The 22,981-nt window shown below is 42.3% G+C and overlaps 1 protein-coding gene across 1 annotated transcript in view; it reads right to left on the bottom strand.

Moving 5' to 3' along the window:
- Positions 1-22,981, bottom strand: part of LOC126095584 (myrosinase 1-like) — a 75,229-nt gene that overhangs the window by 44,700 nt on the left and 7,548 nt on the right. The window contains exons 2-5 of the mRNA XM_049910358.1: positions 21,757-21,890; positions 17,971-18,105; positions 2,624-2,746; positions 2,363-2,543 (exon numbers count right to left, since the gene is read on the bottom strand). Coding sequence (XP_049766315.1) covers positions 2,363-2,543; positions 2,624-2,746; positions 17,971-18,105; positions 21,757-21,890 — 573 coding nt within the window. The remainder of the gene's footprint in view (positions 1-2,362; positions 2,544-2,623; positions 2,747-17,970; positions 18,106-21,756; positions 21,891-22,981) is intronic.

The following is a 22,981-nucleotide window of genomic DNA, read 5'->3' as shown; positions in this document are numbered from 1 at the left end:
CTTTGTAGAATGTTGCAGGTTCCCCGTCTGTTTCTCATGTCTTTCCAATGCTAAGCGGTTGTAGTTGCTTTTCTATTCGGTTATTTAAATATCTGACAATTCGACGTTCGTACGGTGATTGAAGGGAGGCACTCTATTACGATTTTGAAACATTTTTCGGAAGTCCGTATTCAGTACCTCAACCCTCTTTCTGATACCTTCAGTTTCTGTGCCCGTATGGTCACTGAGTGGCTGAATAGATGATTTCCATCCGCTTACTGATTTTACGTAAGACTTAAACCTCTTAGACCGTTCTGTCAGATCTGGTGACAAACTTTTATTTTCTAAGTCACTGAATGCTTCTTTCAATGGTCTCTTTGCCCTCATTCTCACTTCGTACAGCTGTTGACTTCTCTTGAGTCTGTGATGAAGCTCTGTTCATCCAGCAGCACCGTCGGAGACACGGGCGTACGTGGAGGGCCCAAGCTCGCTTCTCAATAGGAACAGTGGGAACTATCGTCATCCCTATAAAGAAACTCCATCGTGCACAGTCGACTTCTGGATATATCGCCGCAAGAACGCCATGACAGGGTGAACATAGGCTATTGCTATTCTACTGTTTGTACAAAGTGAAACACTACGAAGCAATAGTCTGCAACATGCCACGATAAGAGGATGTGTATAACAGCAGGAGCATAATAAGTGATTTAATTGGGAGACAGGTAACATGCACCTAAGCCCAACAGCTCCCTCGTTTACGTGAGCGTTCAGGTCGTCACGCAATATTCAGTCGTTGCAGGGACGTGATACGAAGTGCCAGTATGCCTCGCCGAGATTACCGGGTGGCATATCGGCATGTGAATGCTTTCGAAATGGGCAGAATGACTGGTCTCCGTCAGGCGTGTCTGTCTTTTCGTAACACTTCGGCTCTTAGAGTGCACACTGCTTCAACACTAAGGCGTATTTTGAACCAGTGGGGAGAAGAGGAATGTCCACAATGCCGTCAGGGACGAAAAAATGTGAGCACAGTGCGAGATGACCGCCATCATATTCTCTTGGCCGTAACGGACAGAATAGCCACATCCACAGTGTTGACGCGATGTAGGAGCACTGCAACAGGTGTGGAGGTGTTCGTCGATGGTTAGACGCCTTCTTCTACGTGCGGGACTGATGGGATGAATGCCATTTCGTCGGTTTGCGTTAACCAAAACCTACAAACGCCACAGACTGCTCTGGACACTCGAATGCCAAACTGGGATTCTGAGTGTCAAAATGCAGTGTTTTAGGACGGGTTCCGATTCAAATTGTCCTGCAGTGATGGCCGCATAAGCGATCGACGGCGCCGTGGTGAACGCAATCGTGCAGACTGTATTGTTAAGCGGCATAGCGGACAAACTCCAAGTGTAATGGATTGTGGTGTTATTGCCTATAACAGGCGATCTCACGTTCTACGTCTTGAGGGCTAAATCAGAGAGGTTCTACAGCCCTAGGCATTGCCCTTCCCGCAGGCCGTTCCACATGTCATATTTCAGCAGGATAACGCCAGCCCCCACGTGACGAAGAATGTGAAAAACCTTCTTCGAAGAACGACGGCCACTGCTTCCCTGGCCTGCCCGTTCGCCTTACAAGTCGCCCTTCTAAAATGTCTGGGATATGGTCGGTCGGCAGCTTGTTCGTACTTTTCCTTCTGCAGCCACAGTTAAAGCTTAGTGGGCACGCCTACAAAGCGCTTGCCAGAGTATTCCTCAGAATCATAGTCAGGCACTCTTTAATCCTATGCCATGACGTCTAGCAGCTGTGACTGCACAACATAGTGGTTCTACTTCTTTCTGAATTTTCACAATCACAGTGCATATAAAGGTGTATAAATCTAATCATTTGTAGAGCGTCATTTCCCCAATCGGAATAATTTTCACTGTGATCACATCTCTCGGTCACGATGTTCCACTTTTTCCAAACAGCACTGCACTTGGTAGCAGCTACCATCAGGAGAATCCTTCAACCGAAGCAGATTTACACAACCAAGAACGGGCAACGGACGGGAGATTTAATGAAATCCTCTCCGGCTTCCAACCGGATAGCTACGTCGAAAATCCGCTACGTTTCGGTGAGTGTCGTTCTCATCATCTTCGGGCGAAGATGATGAGAATGACACTCACCGAAACGTTGCGGATTTTCGACGCAGCTACCCGGTTGGAAGCCCGAGAAGATTTCATCAGCAGTATTCACAGGGAAAGCCTGTATTCAGAGACGGGAGATTTGTCTAGTGAAATACCTATCGTTTAAAGATTAGTGTTGGTTCTCGCTTATTCTTAGAAGCAGACAGGCGTTCAAGACAGTGCGAGGCAGTGAACTGTGCGACGCGCGCCACGCGCCGCCTCACCGTTCTGCGTGGCCCTGTACTGCTGGTCGTACAGCCGGTAGACGCGCCCGTGCGCCCTTAGCAGGGTGTGCGCCGCCAGGTAGTCGCCGACGCCCGGCGCTGGCTGCGAGGGCGCCCGATCCTTCCTCGCGTAGCCCTGCACGACCATAGCTGGCTCGTTGAAAGTGATCCACCACTTCACCTGCAAGGATGAGTCGCGTCAAACTGTCACTGGAGACATGTAGTAACGCCAATGTTCAAAGGCAACCTGCTAGTACTCACCCTGTCGCCGAAGTTTTCAAACAGCACCCTGGCGTATTCCACGAAGTAGTCTGCCATCAGGCCGTTGGTCCATCCGCCAATGTACTGCAGCGCTTGTGGCAGATCCCAGTGGTACATTGTCACCTGCGTCAGAAATGCACTCGTCAAAGAATGAATAACTTGGTCTACAAAGGGTAGAAAGGACATACCTAACAAAAGCGAAAATGATCGGTAGACACAAATATCTTTGTAGATAGTTTGAAACAAAAAATATTGCTTTTCAAACTTTACTTCACCTTTGCAGTCACGTTTTGTCTCAGCACTGATTGGAAAACTGTTCTGACATGTGACATTCACACAATTCTTGTTCAACATGTGAGGTTCATTCCATCAGTTATGGCAACTATGGTGTATCATGCGAACATGTGGCGTCACCGTAATCGCACTAAATACTTTCGAAACCCAGTGGCAAACAGTGTAGAACCCAACCGACAGATTGCGACTACATCTGTTGATTGCTCGTTGCCAAGGCCTGAAACACTCAGTGTGACCTTGGCCACGCAACAATATGGTTGTAAACAGACTGGAGCAGCGATTTCAAGTGAAAATTGCCTTTCTCGCTGTCAGAAATGCTTCTCAGTGTCATGCGGAGCTACAAGCAGCTGTGAGGACTGCTGGATAACGCAGCCATACTCCATGGTACAGCTCACACTGCAGGCGTCACCAAGAATTGTGTTCAACGGTGGGGTGGTAAATGATCCCCCACCCACCCTACTCACCGGACCCCAATCCATGCGACTTCGACCTCATTTCACAATTAAAGAGACCATTGGATAGGAGGACCTTTGTAAACAGGACGGATATCCTTACGGTATTTCAGCCACAAGTGCCACACATTGATAGCAATGCTAGTGGTATGTGGCGCCTTCCCCATCGTTGGCGACGCTGTCTGGATCCACTCTGGTAGTATTTTGAGGGACAGTAGTTGATTTTGTTTCATTTTTGTTCCATTTGTACTCCAATACAAAAAATTTCCGCAGAGTTCCAATGCGTGTGTTTCATTTCACCCCCTACCTTGACCTCCTGTAATGAAACCCTATTTTACGTTGATATCATGACACACAGTGTCTTACCATTTCAACGCACATCCTAGAATTCCCATGACGTCACATTATTAATGCGAAATGCTATTAATATTTCCCACAACGAAACTCAGTCTCGAAATTCGTCATATGTTAAGTACACCAGCGGCAAGACGCAGTCAATACCTTCAATTTGTGATAAAAATGTTGATGTTACTGATGGCAGTGCCACCAAAACAGAATTACTAGTCACGGTTTTACGACATTCCTTCTCCAAAGAAGAAATAATTTTCCCAAATTTCGAATCAAGAACTACTGCTGAGATGAGTAACTTAGAACGACATGTCGTCGGTGTAGCGAAGCAGCTTAAATCTCTTAATAGAGGCAAGACCTCCGGTCCAGATTGTATACCAGTCATATTCCTTTTAGAGTATGCTGATACAGTAGCTCCTTATTTAGCAATTATATACAACCACTCATTCGTCGAAAGATCCGTACCTGAAGGCTGGAAAGCAGCACAAGCCACACGAATAACCAAGAAAGGAAATACGAGTATCCGCTGCGTTACAGAGCCATATCACAAACGTCGATCTGCAGTTGGATTTTGGACCATACACTGTATTCGCACATCAAGAGTTACCTCGGAGAAAACGATGTATAGACAAATACCACGGATCCACACAATATCATTCATGCGAAACACAACTAGCTTTTATCCTTAAAAAGTAATGAGTGTTGTCTACAGAGGATGTCAAACTGATTCCATAATTTTAGATTTCCAGAAGGCCTTTGACACCATTCCTCACAAGCGACTACTAGTGAAATAGCGTGTCTGTAGAGTATCGCCTCAGTTGTGAGTGGATTCGTGATTTCCTCTCGAAAATGTTACAGTTCGTAATAATTGAAGGAAGGTCAGTGAATAAATCAAAAGTAGTACAACAATATGAGAAATTGAATCCGCCTTGATGAAAACACCATGTTAATTGTTTACTTGTTTATTTTCTTAAACTAGTTTCGGCGACAAATATCCCCATCATCGGTGTTTTTTTATGTAAAACATGCAGAAAATAGCATAGTTATACAAACACATTGACAAATTATTACATTTCTACTATTCGTTTTTTGAAATACCGTTTTCTATGGATACTCTCATACTACCTTATTTACTGTGTGTTATAACATGCTTTTGAGAATTATTGTCGCTGTTTACGACATATTTTCTGTGTTTTTCTTCTGTTGCCGATTTTCCCATCGAACATCATGTCATTTGCTACTGTGTGAGTGGCTATTAGTAAAAAAATACTAACAGGTGAACCTCGTATGTCAGCAATATACATTTAGGATTGCGGTAGTGTTGTGGAATCCAGTTATTTGGTGTGTACAGGGGTGTTACTTAGTTATTCGTGTACTCACGTTCGTTGGACGGCATGTAGGTGATTCTATACACAGAAAACAAAATTTTCGCAATTTAATTATGATCAAGAATATTATACCATCTTGCTGTTCGCGTGTGTCGCGAGAGGTGTGTCACATGTTGCGAGAAGGCTATGAAAACCGTACCGTAAATTACCACTTCTGTTCCTTATTTATGTCTGTGTGTGTGATGGGGAAGGGGTTCTTTTGCGAGTGTATGCATTCTGTTCTGTGTCCTTGTTCAGTTCTCTGAGCGGTAAAAAGTGTGTTGTTGCAAAGTGTTGTGTTTTCGTTTATTACATTTTCCCTTCGACTATAGGCTTTTCTATATACCGGGTGATCAAAAATTCAGTATAAACTTGAAAACTTAATAAACCACGGAATAATGTAGATAGAGAGGTAGAAATTGACACACATGCTTGGAATGACATGGGATTTCATTAGAACCAAAAAAAGAACACATAATGTCCGACAGATGGCGCTGGACAGAAAAACGTAGGTGACTGCTACCGTGACGGGTGAGAGGTACGCCGATATGTTACAGAATCACATCATCCCCTGCCTGGCTGATAAACACCTGCTTGAACGTAGGATGTTTGTGCAGGATGGCGCTCCACCTCATAGTGCTAGACGCGTCAAAGATCTCTTGCGCGGCGCGCGTCGTTTGGTGATGATCATGTGCTCAGCCACCACTTTCGTCATGCTTGGCCGCCCAGCTCCCCAGACGACAGTCCGTGCGATTATTGGCTTTGAGGTTACCTGAAGTCGCAAGTGTATCGTGATCAACGGACGCCTCTAGGGATGCTGAAAGACAACATCTGACTCCAATGCCTCACCATAACTCCGGACATGCTTTACAGTGCTGTTCACAACATTATTCCTCGACTACAGCTATTGTTGAGGAATTACGGTGGACATATTGAGCATTCCCTGTAAATAACATCATTTTTGCTTTGCATTACTTTGTTATGCTAATTATTGCTATTCTGATCAGATAAAGCGCCATCTGTCGGACATTTTTTGAACTTTTCTATTTTTCGGTTTTAATAAAACCCCATGTCATTCCAAGCATGTGTGTCAATTTGTACCTCTCTATCTACATTATTCCGTGATTTATTCAGTTTTCAAATTTACACTGACTTTTTGATCACCCGGTATTAATTTTCTTCCGTTGTTAGATGTCGGTATAGACTGTTGCTGTTTTTCAGATAGTGTAGATCGTTTTCGATATTAGTGGGGTTATGCTTTTTTGTTCATTAGATGTTCTGCAAAGGTTGAATGTGTGCTGTCACCCTTTAGAGCTCTCATGTACACTGTGTACCTCATTCGGAAGTTTCTGCTTGTTTGTCCTGTATATTGGGCCTGACAGGAGTTGCAAGTGAGTTGATAATTTGTCTGAGTTTTTTCTGACTGGTCTTAGTCTTTTCTGAACTGTATTGTTTGTTCTTAATGTTACTGGGATCCCTTGTTTTTTCAAGATGTTTCCAATTCTGTGTGATATTTTGTTATTGTATGTTAGTGTGTACCATCTGTATCATTTTCTTGAAGTGGTGTGGTCTGCTGTGTTGTGTGTGTGTACAGCATGTTTCAGTTTTACCTTGCTGTTGAGTTTGTTTTTGACGTCTGCTTTGTAGTCGCTTTCAACAGCAATTTGTTTGATTATATTTAGTTCAAGTGTGTAGTTCTCTGGTTTAAGAGGGTTCTGTTTATCCTGTGGAACATGTGTGTAAACTGTCGTATTTATGCACTGTCAGGTGGTTGGATGAGCTGTGGATGACAGCTCATGAGTGGCTGAAGAAAACATTTCACACCGACTTTTGGAAGTGACACAAAAGGCCTCAGGAGTTGGTATATAGGACTTCAAGAAAACCATCCCCCTTCATTGGGACGTTGATGTACTCCCACTTCGTAGTCAGAGACGACTGTTCGCAATGTGATGAGGAACAGGGAGACGTTTTGGGCAACTTTTGACACTATTAACACCTTCTGGGCGATTCAACCCTTCTCGACGGAAATCACAGGGCTGCTACCCCATTAAAAATTAGCTCACACCTTTGGAGTGCAGTGGGACCAGAATTTTTGCCTTGTGTACGGGATGGAACCTCTAATGCTCATTCAAAACAATTCGACCAGATGTGTACGTGATCAAAGGTAGTAGAGGTTGCTTATGCTTTTTCAGTGCTCTTGTTTCATGCCCGCCTATGGTGTGATCATGGAGGGGTGTGACAATGCATGCCGGCCGTGGTGGCCGTGCGGTTCTAGGCGCTTCAGTCCGGAACCGCGGGACTGCTACGGTCGCAGGTTCGAATCCTGCCTCGGGCATGGATGCGTGTGATGTCTTTAGGTTAGTTAGGTTTAAATAGTTCTAAGTTCTAGGGGACTGATGACCTAAGATGGTAAGTCCCATAGTGCTCAGAGCCATTTGAACCATTTTTTTTTGACAATGCATGTATACAATGGGAAAGAGTACCTTTAAGGCACCTGAGGTTGGAATTACCATTGGTGGCATGTGCTCCCGAATAGAAAACGTGCCTCTACAGAAAAAGGCCAGCGAAATAGTCCTATGCTGCTGCAGGCTTGCAGCTGGCGTCGGAAGTCTGTCAAATGCTTGCCTATTTGCTGGCACTAGGGTACTTCACCGGTTATCTCTGTAATGGCTCATTTTTAAAATTTGATTTTACAGAAGATTTCGTCGAAATGGATGAGCTTAGAGTGACTCCTTGCAATTTTATTCATGAATCTGTTAATGTCGCAGCCCTCTGTGATCAGGAGTGTGTGAAACAGGAACACTGTAAAAGCTTAACCACCTTTTGCTGCTTCAGATCGCATTCAAATTTCGTCGAATGGTTTTGAATGGTCTGTAGTGATTCCACAGAGCAAAAATTGCGGTCACATTGCACTCCAAAGGGTGACGTCACGTTCATTTGGGTTGAAGCACCATGATATCCATCGAGAATAGCTGGAGCGTATGGGAAACATCACTAGTATCAAAGGTTGTCAAGAACGTCTTCCTGTTCCTCAACGCGCTGTGAACTATCATTTTCGATCGCGAAATGTATGGGAATCGACGTCCGAAGGAAAGGGATGGTTTCATTGACACACTCTATGCCACTCCTGAGGTATAGATCCTGTCGATTTTGAACGGCTGTGTATCTGAAATATTTTCCTCGGCCACTCAGAGGGCAATCGAGTCATTTTAGCACTGGGATTGACGCTTTTGATCTCCATTGCATGGCCGCCAATGTAAGGGATGAAATGTAGTTAAGAAGGACTTAGACGTTCTTCTCATTGGGTGACACATCCATGGTGGCGTTGGGCAGAATAGATGTAACATTTTGTGTCAATGTGACATCATTAACCCACTCTACACGTCACATGAACTTCTCAGCTCGGGCTTTTGTTCGCATGTGTCGACACTATGCTGTTTGAAGCGTCGGTGAGCCTTAGGTAAACTTTGTAGGATGCCACGCTTTTGCACCATTTGTAAGCATCTTTGGGTCAAATTTCAAACTTGTTCGTGGCGACGGGCGACTGTTACGCGGTTTCGAAAAAGTGGTTCTTTATTCTGTTGCGCAGTGTAGTTCTTCTGGTATATTATTAGCGGAAGCGAGTAGATGATGGAACGAGTAATTAGTAGACGTAGTGGTAGGTTTCCCTCCGACGGTATCCTTCCCTTATCGTGGTGGTGGGGCTTGCGTGGTCAAATGATCCTCAGAGATATGCCGGCTGTACTTTAGTAATCACCAATCACCAACAGACGTAGAAAGTTACACAATATTCTATGGGGAGGCAGGGAAGCACAGTTTTCGAACTGGTTTCTGTGTTAACAAAGACACTGTACCAATGGTAAAGAATTTTACGGCAGTGAACCCAAGAATCTCAGTTCTAAATTTATCGGTGAGAAACTACCAACTGACTTTCGTGAACTGTCATGCATAAACAGAGGGAAGTGAAGATCAGTTAATGGCTATATTCTATGCAGAGCTGGAAAACGTTATGGATTACATCCCTAAAAACAGCTGCAGAATTCTCAACGGCAATTTTAGTGTTAAGATTGGAAAGGAGACCATCTTTACTCCCACAATAGGTCTTCGTAGTCTCCATGAAAATAGTAACGACAATGGAATAAGCTTCGCTACGTCCAAGGGCATGTTTATCGATAACAATAACTGCCCACATAGACAGGTGCACAAAGGAGCATGGGTATCCTCAAATGGAAAAACAGTTAAACAAATATATCACATAACAATTAACGCAGAATCCAGGAATTGGATTCTGGATTTAAGAAATTCCTGTGGGTCTGAGTGCGGTTCCGACCATATATTGGTTAAAAGTCAACTCAGAGTCACCCTGAAACCAAACCAAAGAAGTAAACTAAGGAAAGAGGCACGTTTAGAAATAGAAAAAGTAGCACAGGAAGAAACCAGAAATGAACTTCTAGTTGAGGTCAGGAATCGTTTTACAATACTGCCGGCAACAGAGGACTCAGATGTAAATCAGCAATGGGAAGAAATTAGAAATGTGGTTACAAAGGCTGCAGGAGCAGTCATTGGAAAAAGAGTGGCGAGGAAGAAGAAATGGTACACTGAGGTCTGTGAAGAGGCGGTCAACAAGAAAAAAGGAGCCCGTGACAAGTGGTTACAGTCAGCAACAGATCAGAGCAGTAAGGGAGAATTTGACAGAGTCCGATGAGAAACTCAAGCGGGATTGTGGAAGGAAAGTTCGTGAGTGGCGTTATTACAGAAGCAGAAGAAGACTTCCAGGGAAGGAGGACGAAAACCATGTACAGAAAGGTCAACTATCTGAGGAAAAGCTATAAATCGACTTAGAAATTCATTAACAAATTCCAAAGGAGAGGTGCTGACAAATGAATATCAAATTGCAAAGAGATGGGAAGAATATTCCAGTGACTTGTTAAATTGTGAAGACCCACGATACTCTTGATCTCCCCCCTGCCCCAGACAGCGGGCACTGAATATCTACCACCAATTGTAGGAGAGATCAGGAAGCAGATAAAACAGCTTGAAAAGGTCAGAAGCCCTGGAGAAGATGACATCCATCCTGAAATAATTCAGGAAGGGGGTGCATACTTTGTCGCAAGGATTCTCACATTAATAGAGACCATTTGGAACACTGAAAACATTCCACAAGACTGGAGGAATGAACTGATCTGTCCCATCCACGAGAAGAATGATCGAATTAAATGTGGAAACTACCGTGGTATCACTCTGTTCAGTATTTATTATAAGATCTTCTCAAACTGTCTTCTAGACCGAGTCCAACCATTGGAAGACACTGTTATTGGAGAATATGAAGGAAGATTTCGTCACGGGACATCTACTATCGACCAAATCTTTGTCTTACGCCAGATCGTAGAAAAAAGGTGGGAGTTGACCAAGAACTACACATGCTCCTTGTCAACTTCAGAAAAGCGTATGATTGCATTCATCGGTAAAGTATGCTGAGATGTCTGGAAGAGTTTGGTTTTGTCAAGAAACTAGTAAGCCTCATGAAGGTCTATCTGATGGATACTACCACAAAGCTAAAATTGGAAATAAGGTAACTGAGGCATTCAAAACAAATATTGAGCTACGGCAGGGCGATGAACTATCTCCTGTACCTTTCAGTCTCGCATTAGAGAAGATAATGCGAGAGATGTCATCTAATGAACTCACAAGAGTCCAGACCGTGGATGTGAACATCAAATACCTTGGACATGCCGATGATACAGTGCTACTACCTGGGGCGCGAGAAGGATTAAAGGAAATGGCTGACATTCTTGAAGCAACAACGATGAAAATAGGATTTCAAATCAATCGTGACAAGGCGGAACACATGGTTCTACACCGTCGACATAATGATACTCAAGAGCCATTTCCACTCTTACAAATAACTGAAGGTTATTATCGTCAAGTCAGGGAGTTGAAATATCTGGGCTCAGTATTCTGAGATGAACCATTCAGTAAAATGGAAATACGGGCAAGACTACAGGCATATTTATTCGCTGTTACCACGACCTTAAAGCTCTCCGCAAAATCAGAAGTTTGTCAAGACATTTCAAAATAGGCATATACAAAACAGTCCTGGAGCCGGTAGTACTATACGGATGTGCCACCTGGAGTACAACCAAGCAAGATCTGAACAGACTAATGATATTTGAAAGGAAAGTCCTTCGGAAGATTTTTGGACCAGTTTACGATAATGAGAGTGAAAAATGGAGGATTCGTCACAATACAGAGTTGTATCACATTTACAAAGAACCGAACATCGTGGCTATAGTGAAGGCAGGGCGACTCCAGTAGGCAAGGCATATTCCTGGAATGCAGGACAACCGATGACCGAAAACTGTATCCAACACCAAGCCAACGGGGAGAAGGCCTGTAGAAGACCTAGAACTCGATGGAGTGACTGCGTGTCCAAAGACCATCAGAGAGTGGGACTGCTGGAAGGAGAGCAGAAGGGAGCCGAAGACATATAACATATCACAGCTGAGGACTCCGCATGCTGTCTGTTCTTTTGGACGTGTCCGAAAGAACAAATGCCACGAATTCATATAACTGATTCGCCTAGATGACCAATGGATCCTCCTTCTTCAGTGTGGATGCATAAAAGCGTCCGACCTCCCACGTGAATCCGAGAGTAGCGAGCATGAAGGAAAGGGACAGGGACGGCGAACAGGTTGCGCACGGCTGGAAAGTGGGTCGGCCGTCATGTGTACCAAGGTAGTCAGCGCAGTTGCGGTAGTCACTGTGTCCCAGGTTGCACAGTGGTTAACGCAACTGCCCAGTAAGCAGGACATCCTGGGTCCGAAAACTTGGTCTGGCACACTTTTCACTCGTTGCTGCTGATTCCGCGTCATGTCTCGATGCAGCTGACGTCACTCATCCCTTGCCTTTCCTTTACTTTTTCGCCCCTCCCCCTTCTATTTACATATAATTCTCGGATATGACAGGAACGATCGGTTTATGCAATATACTCCATGTGGTTATTTGCCCTCTTCTGAATTGTTCCGAAGGTAGAACGCAATAAATGCACTTCGGCATTTACTTTCTTCATTATTGGATAGAATGTCAGGTATAAACCTGTACACATGACACTGTTAAGAAAGGTCACACCGTCCGTTTCGCCGGCCGGAGTGGCCGAGCGGTTCTAGGAGCGTCAGTCTGGAGCCGCGCGACCGCTACAGTCGCAGGTTCGAATCCTGCCTAGGGTATGGATGTGTGTGATGTCCTTAGGTTAGTTACGTTTAAGTAGTTCTAGGGGACTGATGACCTCAGAAGTTAAGTCCCATAGTGCTCAGAGCCATTTGAACCGTCCGTTTTGTAAAGTTTGAATTAAAAATACGTATGTTTAACGCATTCACTTCCAAGCAGTGTAACGTTACACGTATGTAGGAGAGTGACTGGGCCATTTGGAAGTGATATGAGGAGAACTGAAGTTGTGTGGTTGAACGCTAGCGGGTCCAGGGTTCAGGGCCCACAGCACCACGTCCGGCTAGGCGAGCGCTACAGGTGAGTCCAGGTACAAATATGTGCAGCGTCGACGGAAACAGGTAAATCCCAAAGCTTTCAGTGTGGGGTGTTTTAGCTCGCATAACATTAGTGCCGATGACGCACATGGCGGATGTGATGCAAGCAAATAGATTGTATCTTAAGTGGTTGAGAGTCTATAATAATTCACAGTTCAGCATTAAAAAAATTCTGAATACAGCTGCGCCGCGCGGGATTAGCCGAGCGGTCTGGGGCGCCGCAGTCATGGACTGTGCGGCTGGTCCCAGCGGAGGTTCGAGTCCTCCCTCGGGCACGGGTGTGTGTGTTTGTCCTTGGATAATTTAGGTTAAATAGTGTGTAAGCTTAGGGACTGATGATCTTAGCAGTTAAGTCCCATAAGATACATTTGAACAATACAGCTGCGAACTCAGTAAAATGGGATGCATCAAATGACACAACAATATTTCAGTATCTTTAAAACTAAACAAATTAATAATTCACAGCGAATAAACGTTTTAACAATGAATCTCCGAATTAACATCTTTTAAAAGCTTCATGAGATTTCTATTTACGTTATCTTAGACGATACCATTGCACAATAGCTATCAATCCTAGAACCTATATATCTTTAACTATTTTACCTATTGATTTATCATTTTTTTAAAACTTTCCATAATATAAATGTTTGTCAGAACACCGTATACAGCATAAATACAGAGCAAATGCATGCAGCGTGAATGCTTCACGATTTGTCATATTTCTGTATTTATTTAATGAACAGTTTACTATTTCGCCAGGAACTTTATATAATTTTCAAACAAAATTGATAATACAAAACCACGATAGTTTAAGAAATGGCCTGTCGCATGCTTTAACTGTCACCACCTTTGTAAAACAGTGCCAGAGAAGGCCTAAATAATAGATTTAAAAACGTTTAACGACAATATATTTTCATTCATCGTGAGTGTACTTGCGCAAGAATACTGGCTTCTTTATTTATGAACAAATCTTTATATATAATTTTTGTGAATCGTCTGAGTGTGATCGAATGTTTATAATATTTATTTATTTAAATACTGTTGTAATGTTTTAGTTAAGTCCGGAAAGTGATCAAACTTGATCAGATCATGTCTGTAGCAGTTAAAAGTGATGTATTTTTGTTGAGGACGGCCTTTAGCCAATGGGAAACACTGCGAGAGTGAAGTGGAGCTGCGACGTCTCGAGTGAAGAGCTCAGGGGAGCGACTCTGGGCACTTTTTCGTGACTTCTGGAAGGAGGCAGACCTATAGACGAGTGGGCAATACATTCTGTCGACGAATGGCTGCTGCAATACTCTAACCTCTGAAGGGACTCAGATTTCGAGAGGTTTGAATGTGCTCCAGGGTAGAACTCTTCACCTCTTCCGCTTGTATTACGCAAAAGAAGACAGATAGAGTGTGAGTTACTGTCCTTTGTATCGCGCGTGTTACTTTGTTAATCATCATGTTGAACTCTGAACTGTTCTGAGCTGGTGAATATTTCGTGTATTGCGATCACGAAATGGACTTTGTTTTCGTGTATCTTTGATGACTGTTTAGTTTGGGGATTTTGTTGCAAATCTCGTAAGGCTCTCAACATAATTTTGCTGCATTTGATAAGGATATTTTATGTCTGTACTTTAACTGAATATCGTTGGCCCACTCCCATTTATTTGAGATGTCATTTCTTGAATGAACAGTATTCAACATAATTCTCTGTCGTTTCCATCATTTACAGACGTTATATATAATAATTTATCTTCTGTTTTATAATTCTGTATATTTTATTAATTTGCAGTTCTAGACAATGCTTAGAGTAATTGCCTGCGTGATAGCAGCTACAGATTATAATTTGTAGAGAATTAGCTGCAGGGCGGCGTGAAAGCAGATGTGCGTGTGTCGCCTTGTGAGTACATCGAGCTATTCTTTTTAAACATAGCCGTGAATAGCCCACTACCTAAGGTACTAGCAACGTCAAGGAAAGTCTCAGTCGGATTGCTCGCATGGACTGTTGGTTAGAAGAGCAACTGCTCAGCAGTAACCATTAGATGCCGTCGCAGCATTATCGTACACATCACTTTACAGCTGTTGTACAATTCACAATAAATGTTCGAATATCCCACAACCATTTATAATACATTTGTGCACTCTTGGGAGGACATGTTGTTATGCTTTCCTGAGTGCTCCTGTACGTTCCCTCACAAGGAGAGCAGCGACCATGATGCGACCAAGTGGATCGTCTCGCATTGTCACCTTTGATTTGCACACCTCGGACGTCGTCCAGTCCAATAAATAAATACCTACTACACGTCCCACATATTACATACCTGTGCGCCACTAGCCAAAAACAGTTATACATTAAATCTGTTCTGCCTATGAACGATTCGCAATAGGGCACATCCGTAGGAAGCTTTTTTCTTCACATGAGCTCCAGTTATATGCGTGAATATTAATTATTCCTTCTCGGACGACCTGTACGTTTTCTGGTAAAGTACGTAGAGTGGAATGACAGAGTTGTCAGTTACTAGTAGTTTTGGATGAGGTTTATATTATGTACACCTGGTTACCGCCCAGCACGTAAACAAAAATAATGTGACCTAATACGGTCTACCAATTGATACAGAGGGATATACTATTAACACCAGGAGTGTCATACTCATATCAAGTATACCCTCTACCAACATATTATCGTGCCACAGCACGGCGCGAGTGAACGTAAGGAATAACAAGTGTGTGTCTCATTACGAAATAACTAAGCCTTCAATGCCCAGGAAGCGGTTCGTCATTATGCATCACTTTATCGTCGACGATGTGTCCGAGTCGGCTGCTGAGCGATGCCGCTTCCAGTAGATCGTATTATGCGCTCGTTTCTACTATCAACGTCTTACTTTCATTTCCAGTCTTTTTTTTTTATTTTTCCGGACTACATCCAATGTACTCTACTTAGTGGAATCCTGGGCATAGTGGGCATTCTGTTTTGACAAGCCAAGTATTGATTTCTACCAACGGTTTGACTATCAGTCAGGTGTTTCGGTGATTGTTACAGTGAAAAATACTTCTTGGTTCAAATGGCTCTAAGCAGTATGGGACTTGGCATCTCAGGTCATCAGTCCCCTAGACTGAGAACTACTTAAACCTAACCAACCTAAGGACATCACACTCATCCATGCCCGAGGCAGGATTCGAACCTGCCACCGTAGCAGCAGCGCGGTTCCGGACTGAAGCGCCTAGAACCGCTTGGTCACAACGGCGGGCGTAAAATATTATCAAAGATATTTTACAAAAGACGTTTCCGATAGCGTAATGACGTGCTGTAAGTCGTAACATGGTTCTGCCTTTCACAGAATAACAGCAGCTTTACTAATAGCGTATGCTATACATATACAATATGTACAACAACCAAGAGGGAATAATAAGAGTGGACGATCAAGAACGAAGTGTTCGTATTAAGAAGGGTGTAATACAAGGCTGTCGCCTTTCACCCCTACTCTTCAATCTGTACATCGAGGAAGCAATGATAATAAAAGAAAGGTTCAGAAGTGGAATTAAAATACAAGGTGAAAAGATATCAATAATACGATTCGCTGATGACATTGCTATCCTGAGTGAAAGTGAAGAAGAATTAAATGATCTGCTGAACTGAATGAACAGTCTAATGAGTACACAGTATGGTTTGAGAGTAAATCGGAGAAAGACGAAGGTAATGAGAAGTAGTAGAAATGAGAACAGCGAGAAACTTAACACTAGGATTGATGGTCACGAAGTCAATGAAGTTAAGGAATTCTGCTACCTAGGCAGTAAAATAACCAATGACGGACGGAGCAAGGAGGGCATCAAAAGCAGACTCGCTATGGCAAAAAAGGAATTTCTGGCCAAGGGAAGTCCACTAATATCAAATACCGGCCTTATTTGAGGAAGAAATTTCTGAGGATGTACGTCTGGAGTACAGCATTGTATGGTAGTGAAACATGGGCTGTGGGAAAACCGGAACAGAAGAGAATCGAAGCATTTGAGATGTGGTGCTATAGACGAATGTTGAAAATTAGGTGGACTGATAAGGTAAGGAGTGAGTAAGTTCTACGCAGAATCGGAGAGGAAAGGAATATGTGGAAAACACTGATAAGGAGAAGGGACAGGATAATAGGACATCTGCTAAGACATGAGGGAATGACTTCCATGGTACTAGAGGGAGCTGTAGAGGGCAAAAACTGTAGAGGAAGACAGAGATTGGAATACGTCAAGCAAATAATTGAGGACGTAGGTTGCAAGTGCTACTCTGAGATGAAGAGGTTAGCACAGGAAAGGAATTCGTGGCGGGCCGCATCAAACCAGTCAGTAGACCGATGACAAAAAAAAAAAAAAAAAAAAATGCAGACGTGGTGAAGAATGGATGAATTTCACGAGAGAGGTATGTGCGCAATGTTTTTCTCGGGAAATACCTAATTTCAAACTAAATATGGCTTTGTCTATCAGGGACACATCGACAGAAACAGTAATAGATTTATTTCTCACCATTCTGGTTGGAATGGAAAGGATTCAGTGAGAAGAGGGGCTGTTTGAAGATGAATGACTATGTACCCTGGCATTGGAAGAATGTTTTCTGCAATGTTAACGGACATAACAGGTTTTCCGAAATATTACAATGCGACTTCATCTCGCCAGAAATTTTTAAGAATTTATCTATGCACGAAATATGCCGTGTCGAAGCTTATACCGAAGGCAGTACAGCTGCTCTTTGCACTGGGATAAGATTTATCTAGAATCCCATGATTCAGCGAGTCAGTCAAATCTAGTCTGATTGAATGAAAGGCTCTCATCGCAGCGCGTAACTACCACTCTTTCTGCTGATAACAGAAAAGTAATATTGCTTCATTCCTCGATACAATGTGGGATTTTTTGCCTCATCTTAATGCGTAACATTTCGGTATATTCAAATTAATTTCATCGACTTTTGCCATTGTCCGCGGAGTTTTCATCCTGAAAAGCACATAAATAGAGAGAGAGAGAGAGAGAGAGAGAGAGAGAGAGAGAGAGAGAGAGAGAGATACCCAGTAAAATTAATCTCTCAGCGTGTGTCATGCCTGCCTTCAGAATTAGTAATCAAGTCAATAGCTCCCTAAATTAAGTTTCAGTGTAACGAATTGTTTTAAACCAGATGAACATACAAAACTCATATTTATCCTAGCAGACAAGTGTCCTCGCTTCATCGCATCGAATCATCATTGAAATTTTACTGAAGTGCAAATTCAGCTTGTACTTTTCCTAGAAACTGAAAACTACGTGAGTATATCTCACGTAAGTAATCTGAAGTCAGGTATTCCACAAAACGCGCTACAGTTAGCGTCCAACGTAACATTTTGACTTACCATGGGCTGGATACCATTGTCGAGCAGTTCATTGATGAGATTGTTGTAGTAGTCGATGCCCGGCTGGTTGATGATGTCCACATCTCCAGTCGGCAAGATGCGAGGCCAGGAGATGGAGAAGCGGTACACGTCCACCTACATCAGTATGTCAGTCTTTTGAGAAATAAGTTACTTTGTGTGGTAATGCACATTCTTCAGTAAGTAAAACCTTAATAAATGCCATTTCAGTACGTTCTTTGTCAAAATGGCTATTTTACTTAACTGATCGTGTGCTTTCGGAAGCACACACAGGGGATCATTCTAAAGATATATTATACTATGTATATGCACTGTATACAGTATAGTGCATACTGTAAGAGTGCACAACAAATAAGATGAGACCAGGCTGCAAGTACAAAGCACACCATAAACTGTTCCAGGTTTCCTCCCGTTCAGAATATCCTACAAAAAACTTTGGGTAAGGTTTGACAGTTTGGGCACCTTACCCTAAAAGAACTTAGGCCATTGTACAAGAAAGTACTTACTGAAAGGCGCTGTAGAAGGGATGGGAATAGGAAGAAGCAGAAGAGGGAGGAAAATAATGTTAATAGATAAGGTTAATAGATAAGTGCCACAGAGTTATACAATGATCGAAAATTGTCTGAAGGAAGAAAACGGTGCAAAGACGTTAGTATGGGTCATCGGGAGACGGCTGAACTTGCAGTTTGAGTCATAATACGACGACGGAAATGGTGTACACCTACAGTATCCAAACGGCCACCCTGTCCTGACGAGAATTTAAGTGTATGCCGGAGTGATGGAATTTGTTGTGGATGGATCTCAAAGGAAACAGCCAAAGCGTGACTAGGACAAACGATATGGATCTTGGACTGATTAAGAATAGGAAACTGAAGTGCACAAGACTGGGACGAAATGGACAACAGCAAAACAATGAGTTAAAGACCAGAAACATTAACATGATGATATTAACTGATATTACAAATAAACTAGAAGGAGAAAAGGATGTGGTTGATCATGTAATGGCTTTCAGTAGAGAGAGTCAAACTACCACAACAAAGTGAGGAGTAGCATTATTAATTGATAACAAGTGGAAGAACCAAATTCACTGCTATACCTTGATAATTGAAAGAATGATGTCTATAACGCTAAAATTAGAGAGAGGCTATCTCGCTTTTTTTAGATTTCCGTTTCTCTGAAGAATGCAGGAGAGAATAAACTCAAATATTTTGTGAAGATCTTGAAAAGCAAGTTGACCAAACCAAAAGATACTCGTATACTCTTACTACAAGTCGAAACCTTAAGGCATTTGTGTGATATTTGCCAATAGTTGTAACAATAGGAACTTTTGGAGAGCAGGTTATAAATAACAATGGACACGAATTATGTCAGTTAGTGACATATAACGAAACGTAAATTACCAGAGAAGGAAATTCATAATTTCATGTGGAGTGCAAAGGGCTACAGACTGACTTTTGCCTATATCGTAGCGAACGGAGCTCTCGGAGGTCTAGTACAAGGTGTAAGAGTACATTAACGCAGTACGAAGTCAGATCATTTCATGGTGACAGCCGAAGTGAACCTGATTTCGAAATTGAAGAAACAAACTGCTACAAAGAATAAACTATTAAACGAAGTTCTCAAATTCTACCTATTGCAACAACACAGAGTAAGAAGTCTGTTTCAACAGTGACATTCGCGTTATTTACAATGTAAATTCACAAAATGGGAAAATGTTAAAGCATGTGTGTTCAAAGCTGTAAGAAGGCACTAGAGATGAAAAAAAGTTTAAAAGGAAAAAGGGGGTCAAAATGTGAATTCAATGTATGGCAAATGCAATTAAAGAGAGACAAAAGGCTTGCGTTACAGATCTACAGCACGATACAGAGGAAACGGAAGTGCGGTGTTATGAGTAACGTAACTCTGATAAGAAAATGGTGGGAGAAGGGATCAGTAATTTTGGGACAGAATGAAATCAAACATTAAAATGATCTACCATTTAGACAAGAGATGAGTTACTAAATTTTGGAACAACTTAACAAACAGGAAAAGATTCTGCACGATTATACGTAATAGAAAACAAAAAATGGGAAATACACTGTCAAGAACTGTGAGTAAAATGCAATGATAAAACCGAAATAAAGACCATTTCAGAGCATGAAAAAGAACAAAATGATGAAATACACCAAGGAGACAATATTACACTGAAGGAGATGCAAGAAGGATTAAAGCAGTTGTAGAGTAGAAAAGCTACAGCACCCGATTATATGAATGCAGAACTTATTAAGTGTCGAGGTTTAATGTCACAACTGAGACTGTTGCATTTACTAAATGAATGCCGAAAATGGAAGATAAACCGACCCTTCCAGAGTGGCGGGCGTAATATCACTCTATAAAAAGGAACTGAAAATGCTGATGAATATTTTAGACGAATAAGTCTGTTGAACACTGGCTATAAGTTATAGGCATAAATAATAATAACAGAAAGAAAAAACTAGCTGATGCCCAATTACTGTAGGAAGAGAGGTTCTAGAAGTGGACGATCAAACATGACAATATTAAAGTAGTGCGGCAGATAACTGAAAAGAGGCGAGAGTATGATATGCAGAATTATACTGTACTGTTTTGAAGATTATGCAAAACCTTAGTTACAATGAATAAGTATATTGCTGTGGAATGTAATGGCAAGACGATTTAATGCTAAACAATGAATACAAGTGATAACAAGTTTGACAATAAACAACGAAATTTTAATTACTACAGGTAAAGATAGATTAGGTCCAATACCAATTAACAGAGGGGAAGGACAAGGATGCAATCTCCCACCCACTTTATTTAATGTACACACCGATGACTATGTTGGTCAGTGGAAAGACCGAGGGTGATTTACAGTTCGAAATTTCCTGGTATATTAAAACTGCTTTTGGAAGGTTGATGAGGTACTGTCGCCGTTAGAGCTGTGAGAACGAGTCGTCAGTCTCCCTTAGCTAGCTCAGTCGGAAGAGCACTTGCCTGCGAGAGGCAAAGGTCCGACACGCAGTTTTAATCTGCCAGAAAGTTTCATATCTAAACACACTCCGCTACAGAGTGCAAAATTAATTCTGACTTACCGTTTGCACTACATCCTTTGGAATTAATAGGTAAGCTCTGTAACTTGAAGGTGAAGGATTTACGAAATGAAGCCAAAGTTATGGATTTTAAAGGAAAGCACTTATTAAGTTCTAAAATAATGCTAAATCAAAAATTGTCTGAATAGCTACCACACTTTAAATTATAAGTTAGTGATGTAAGCTATGAATTGGATGATGTCATCCCTATTAAGTGTAACACGTTGCAAATATAATGTGAAACTATACACAGAACGTTAGCCAATGAAACCACAAAAGACGTAATGAAAATCTACAAAGTAATGGCAACATATATGCTCATGTACGGAACTCAGACCTTGACAATAATTAAGAAAGATCAAAGAAGGATGTAGTTAGCTGAAATGAAATTTTTAAGGATGTAAATGGATGTACTTCGATTGATCAGATAAAGAATTCTGACACCAGGAATAGAATCGACATAACAAAATGGAAGGTGCATACTGAAAGAATAGTGGCAGAAATAGAAGTCGGACATGCAACAGACAATATACGTACAGAGAAGAGAGATAAATGAAGGCCCAGGAAAAGGGAGGTTTTGCGAAGACGGAAAAGTTATAAGCCTGCTCATTGAAATGAAGAAGAGAAAGGAGACGAAGCAGGTGAAGATATACTGAATTCTCCACTTTGGACTGATACTCACGTTCAGAGCCTTCAGCATTTGCACGTCCTCCTTGTACTTGTGGTAAGAATCGCAGGCCACATCCCCGTTGTCGCCGTTTGTTCCGTATTCCGGATGCTCGTGAAACATGTGATCCCAAATATTCTCGCCCTTTCCTAAAAAAGTAAGATCGTTCTTAAAAATTACTGTAAGTCACTGGAAACAATTCATACTTCAGTTATGAAAGTGTGAAACATTTAGTAGTTAAGAGGAGACATTGCCACTACGCATTACGTGAAACTGGAAAAACAGAGTATAGTTCAAATATCGCAATGGTTTCTAGGTAAATGACAGTAACAGTAGCTACATGAATTTTTCTCAGTTCTGCTTTCTTCCACGATTTATTGAAGTTACACTCGCATTACACGAGGGTATACTCTACTTCTCGCTACACGTTTCTCTCACATATATGTTATACAGACATGGCTCTGGAAACGCTTTGGTTACCACATTATACCGTTTCATGCATGAGGTCGACAAAATGTGTCCAGGACACCTCTAATTGAGTCGTAACGCCTAGGCTCAGCGGTAGATATTTGGTTCCTTACACTGTCAATGATGTTGACCCATGATGTCAATTTCGGTAATCAGTAAGCGTGTCAACGTGCCACTAGCGTTGCTTGGATAATGGCGTCCTCTCAGTTTTGTAAGAACCGTCACGTATACATGTGTTGCCTGTAAATAAGACTTAAACTAATAAAACTTTCTTCGAGGTCCAGAATTCGATAGAAATACCATCGAATCAAATGCCTTTCAGTATGCATCTTGCGTTTGCAATTGGCTGTCGATGAGGATACATTTCCATACGCACTCTTTCTCACATCCCCATAGCTACACTGTAACAAATATGCATGAAAATCAGAATGGAAGGTAGGAGACGACATCCTGGCAAAAGCAAAGCCGTGAGGACGTGGCGTGAGTCGTGCTTGCGTAGCTCAGTTGGTAGAACACTTGCACACGAAAGGCTAAGGTCCCGAGTTGAAGTCTCGGTCCGGAACACAGTTTTATTCAGCCAGGAAGTTTCATGCAGGAAAATGTATGCACAGAACATTAGCGAGGAAAATACAACGCGTTGATTGAAACTCGCGCCACACTAATGAATATTGCTGTGTATTCCGAACAAGACACAGGCAGGACAAAAGCATCCCAGGCGCAGAAATGCGAGCTGGTGCCAGTGCCGTAGTGACTCGAGCGGCGCTGAGAATGA

The sequence above is a fragment of the Schistocerca cancellata genome, chromosome 8, assembly GCF_023864275.1.
Source record: "Schistocerca cancellata isolate TAMUIC-IGC-003103 chromosome 8, iqSchCanc2.1, whole genome shotgun sequence".
In the NCBI taxonomy this organism is placed as follows: domain Eukaryota; kingdom Metazoa; phylum Arthropoda; class Insecta; order Orthoptera; family Acrididae; genus Schistocerca; species Schistocerca cancellata.
The sequence above is the reverse complement of the archived record's forward strand: the minus strand, read 5'-3'. Positions and strand labels throughout refer to the sequence as shown.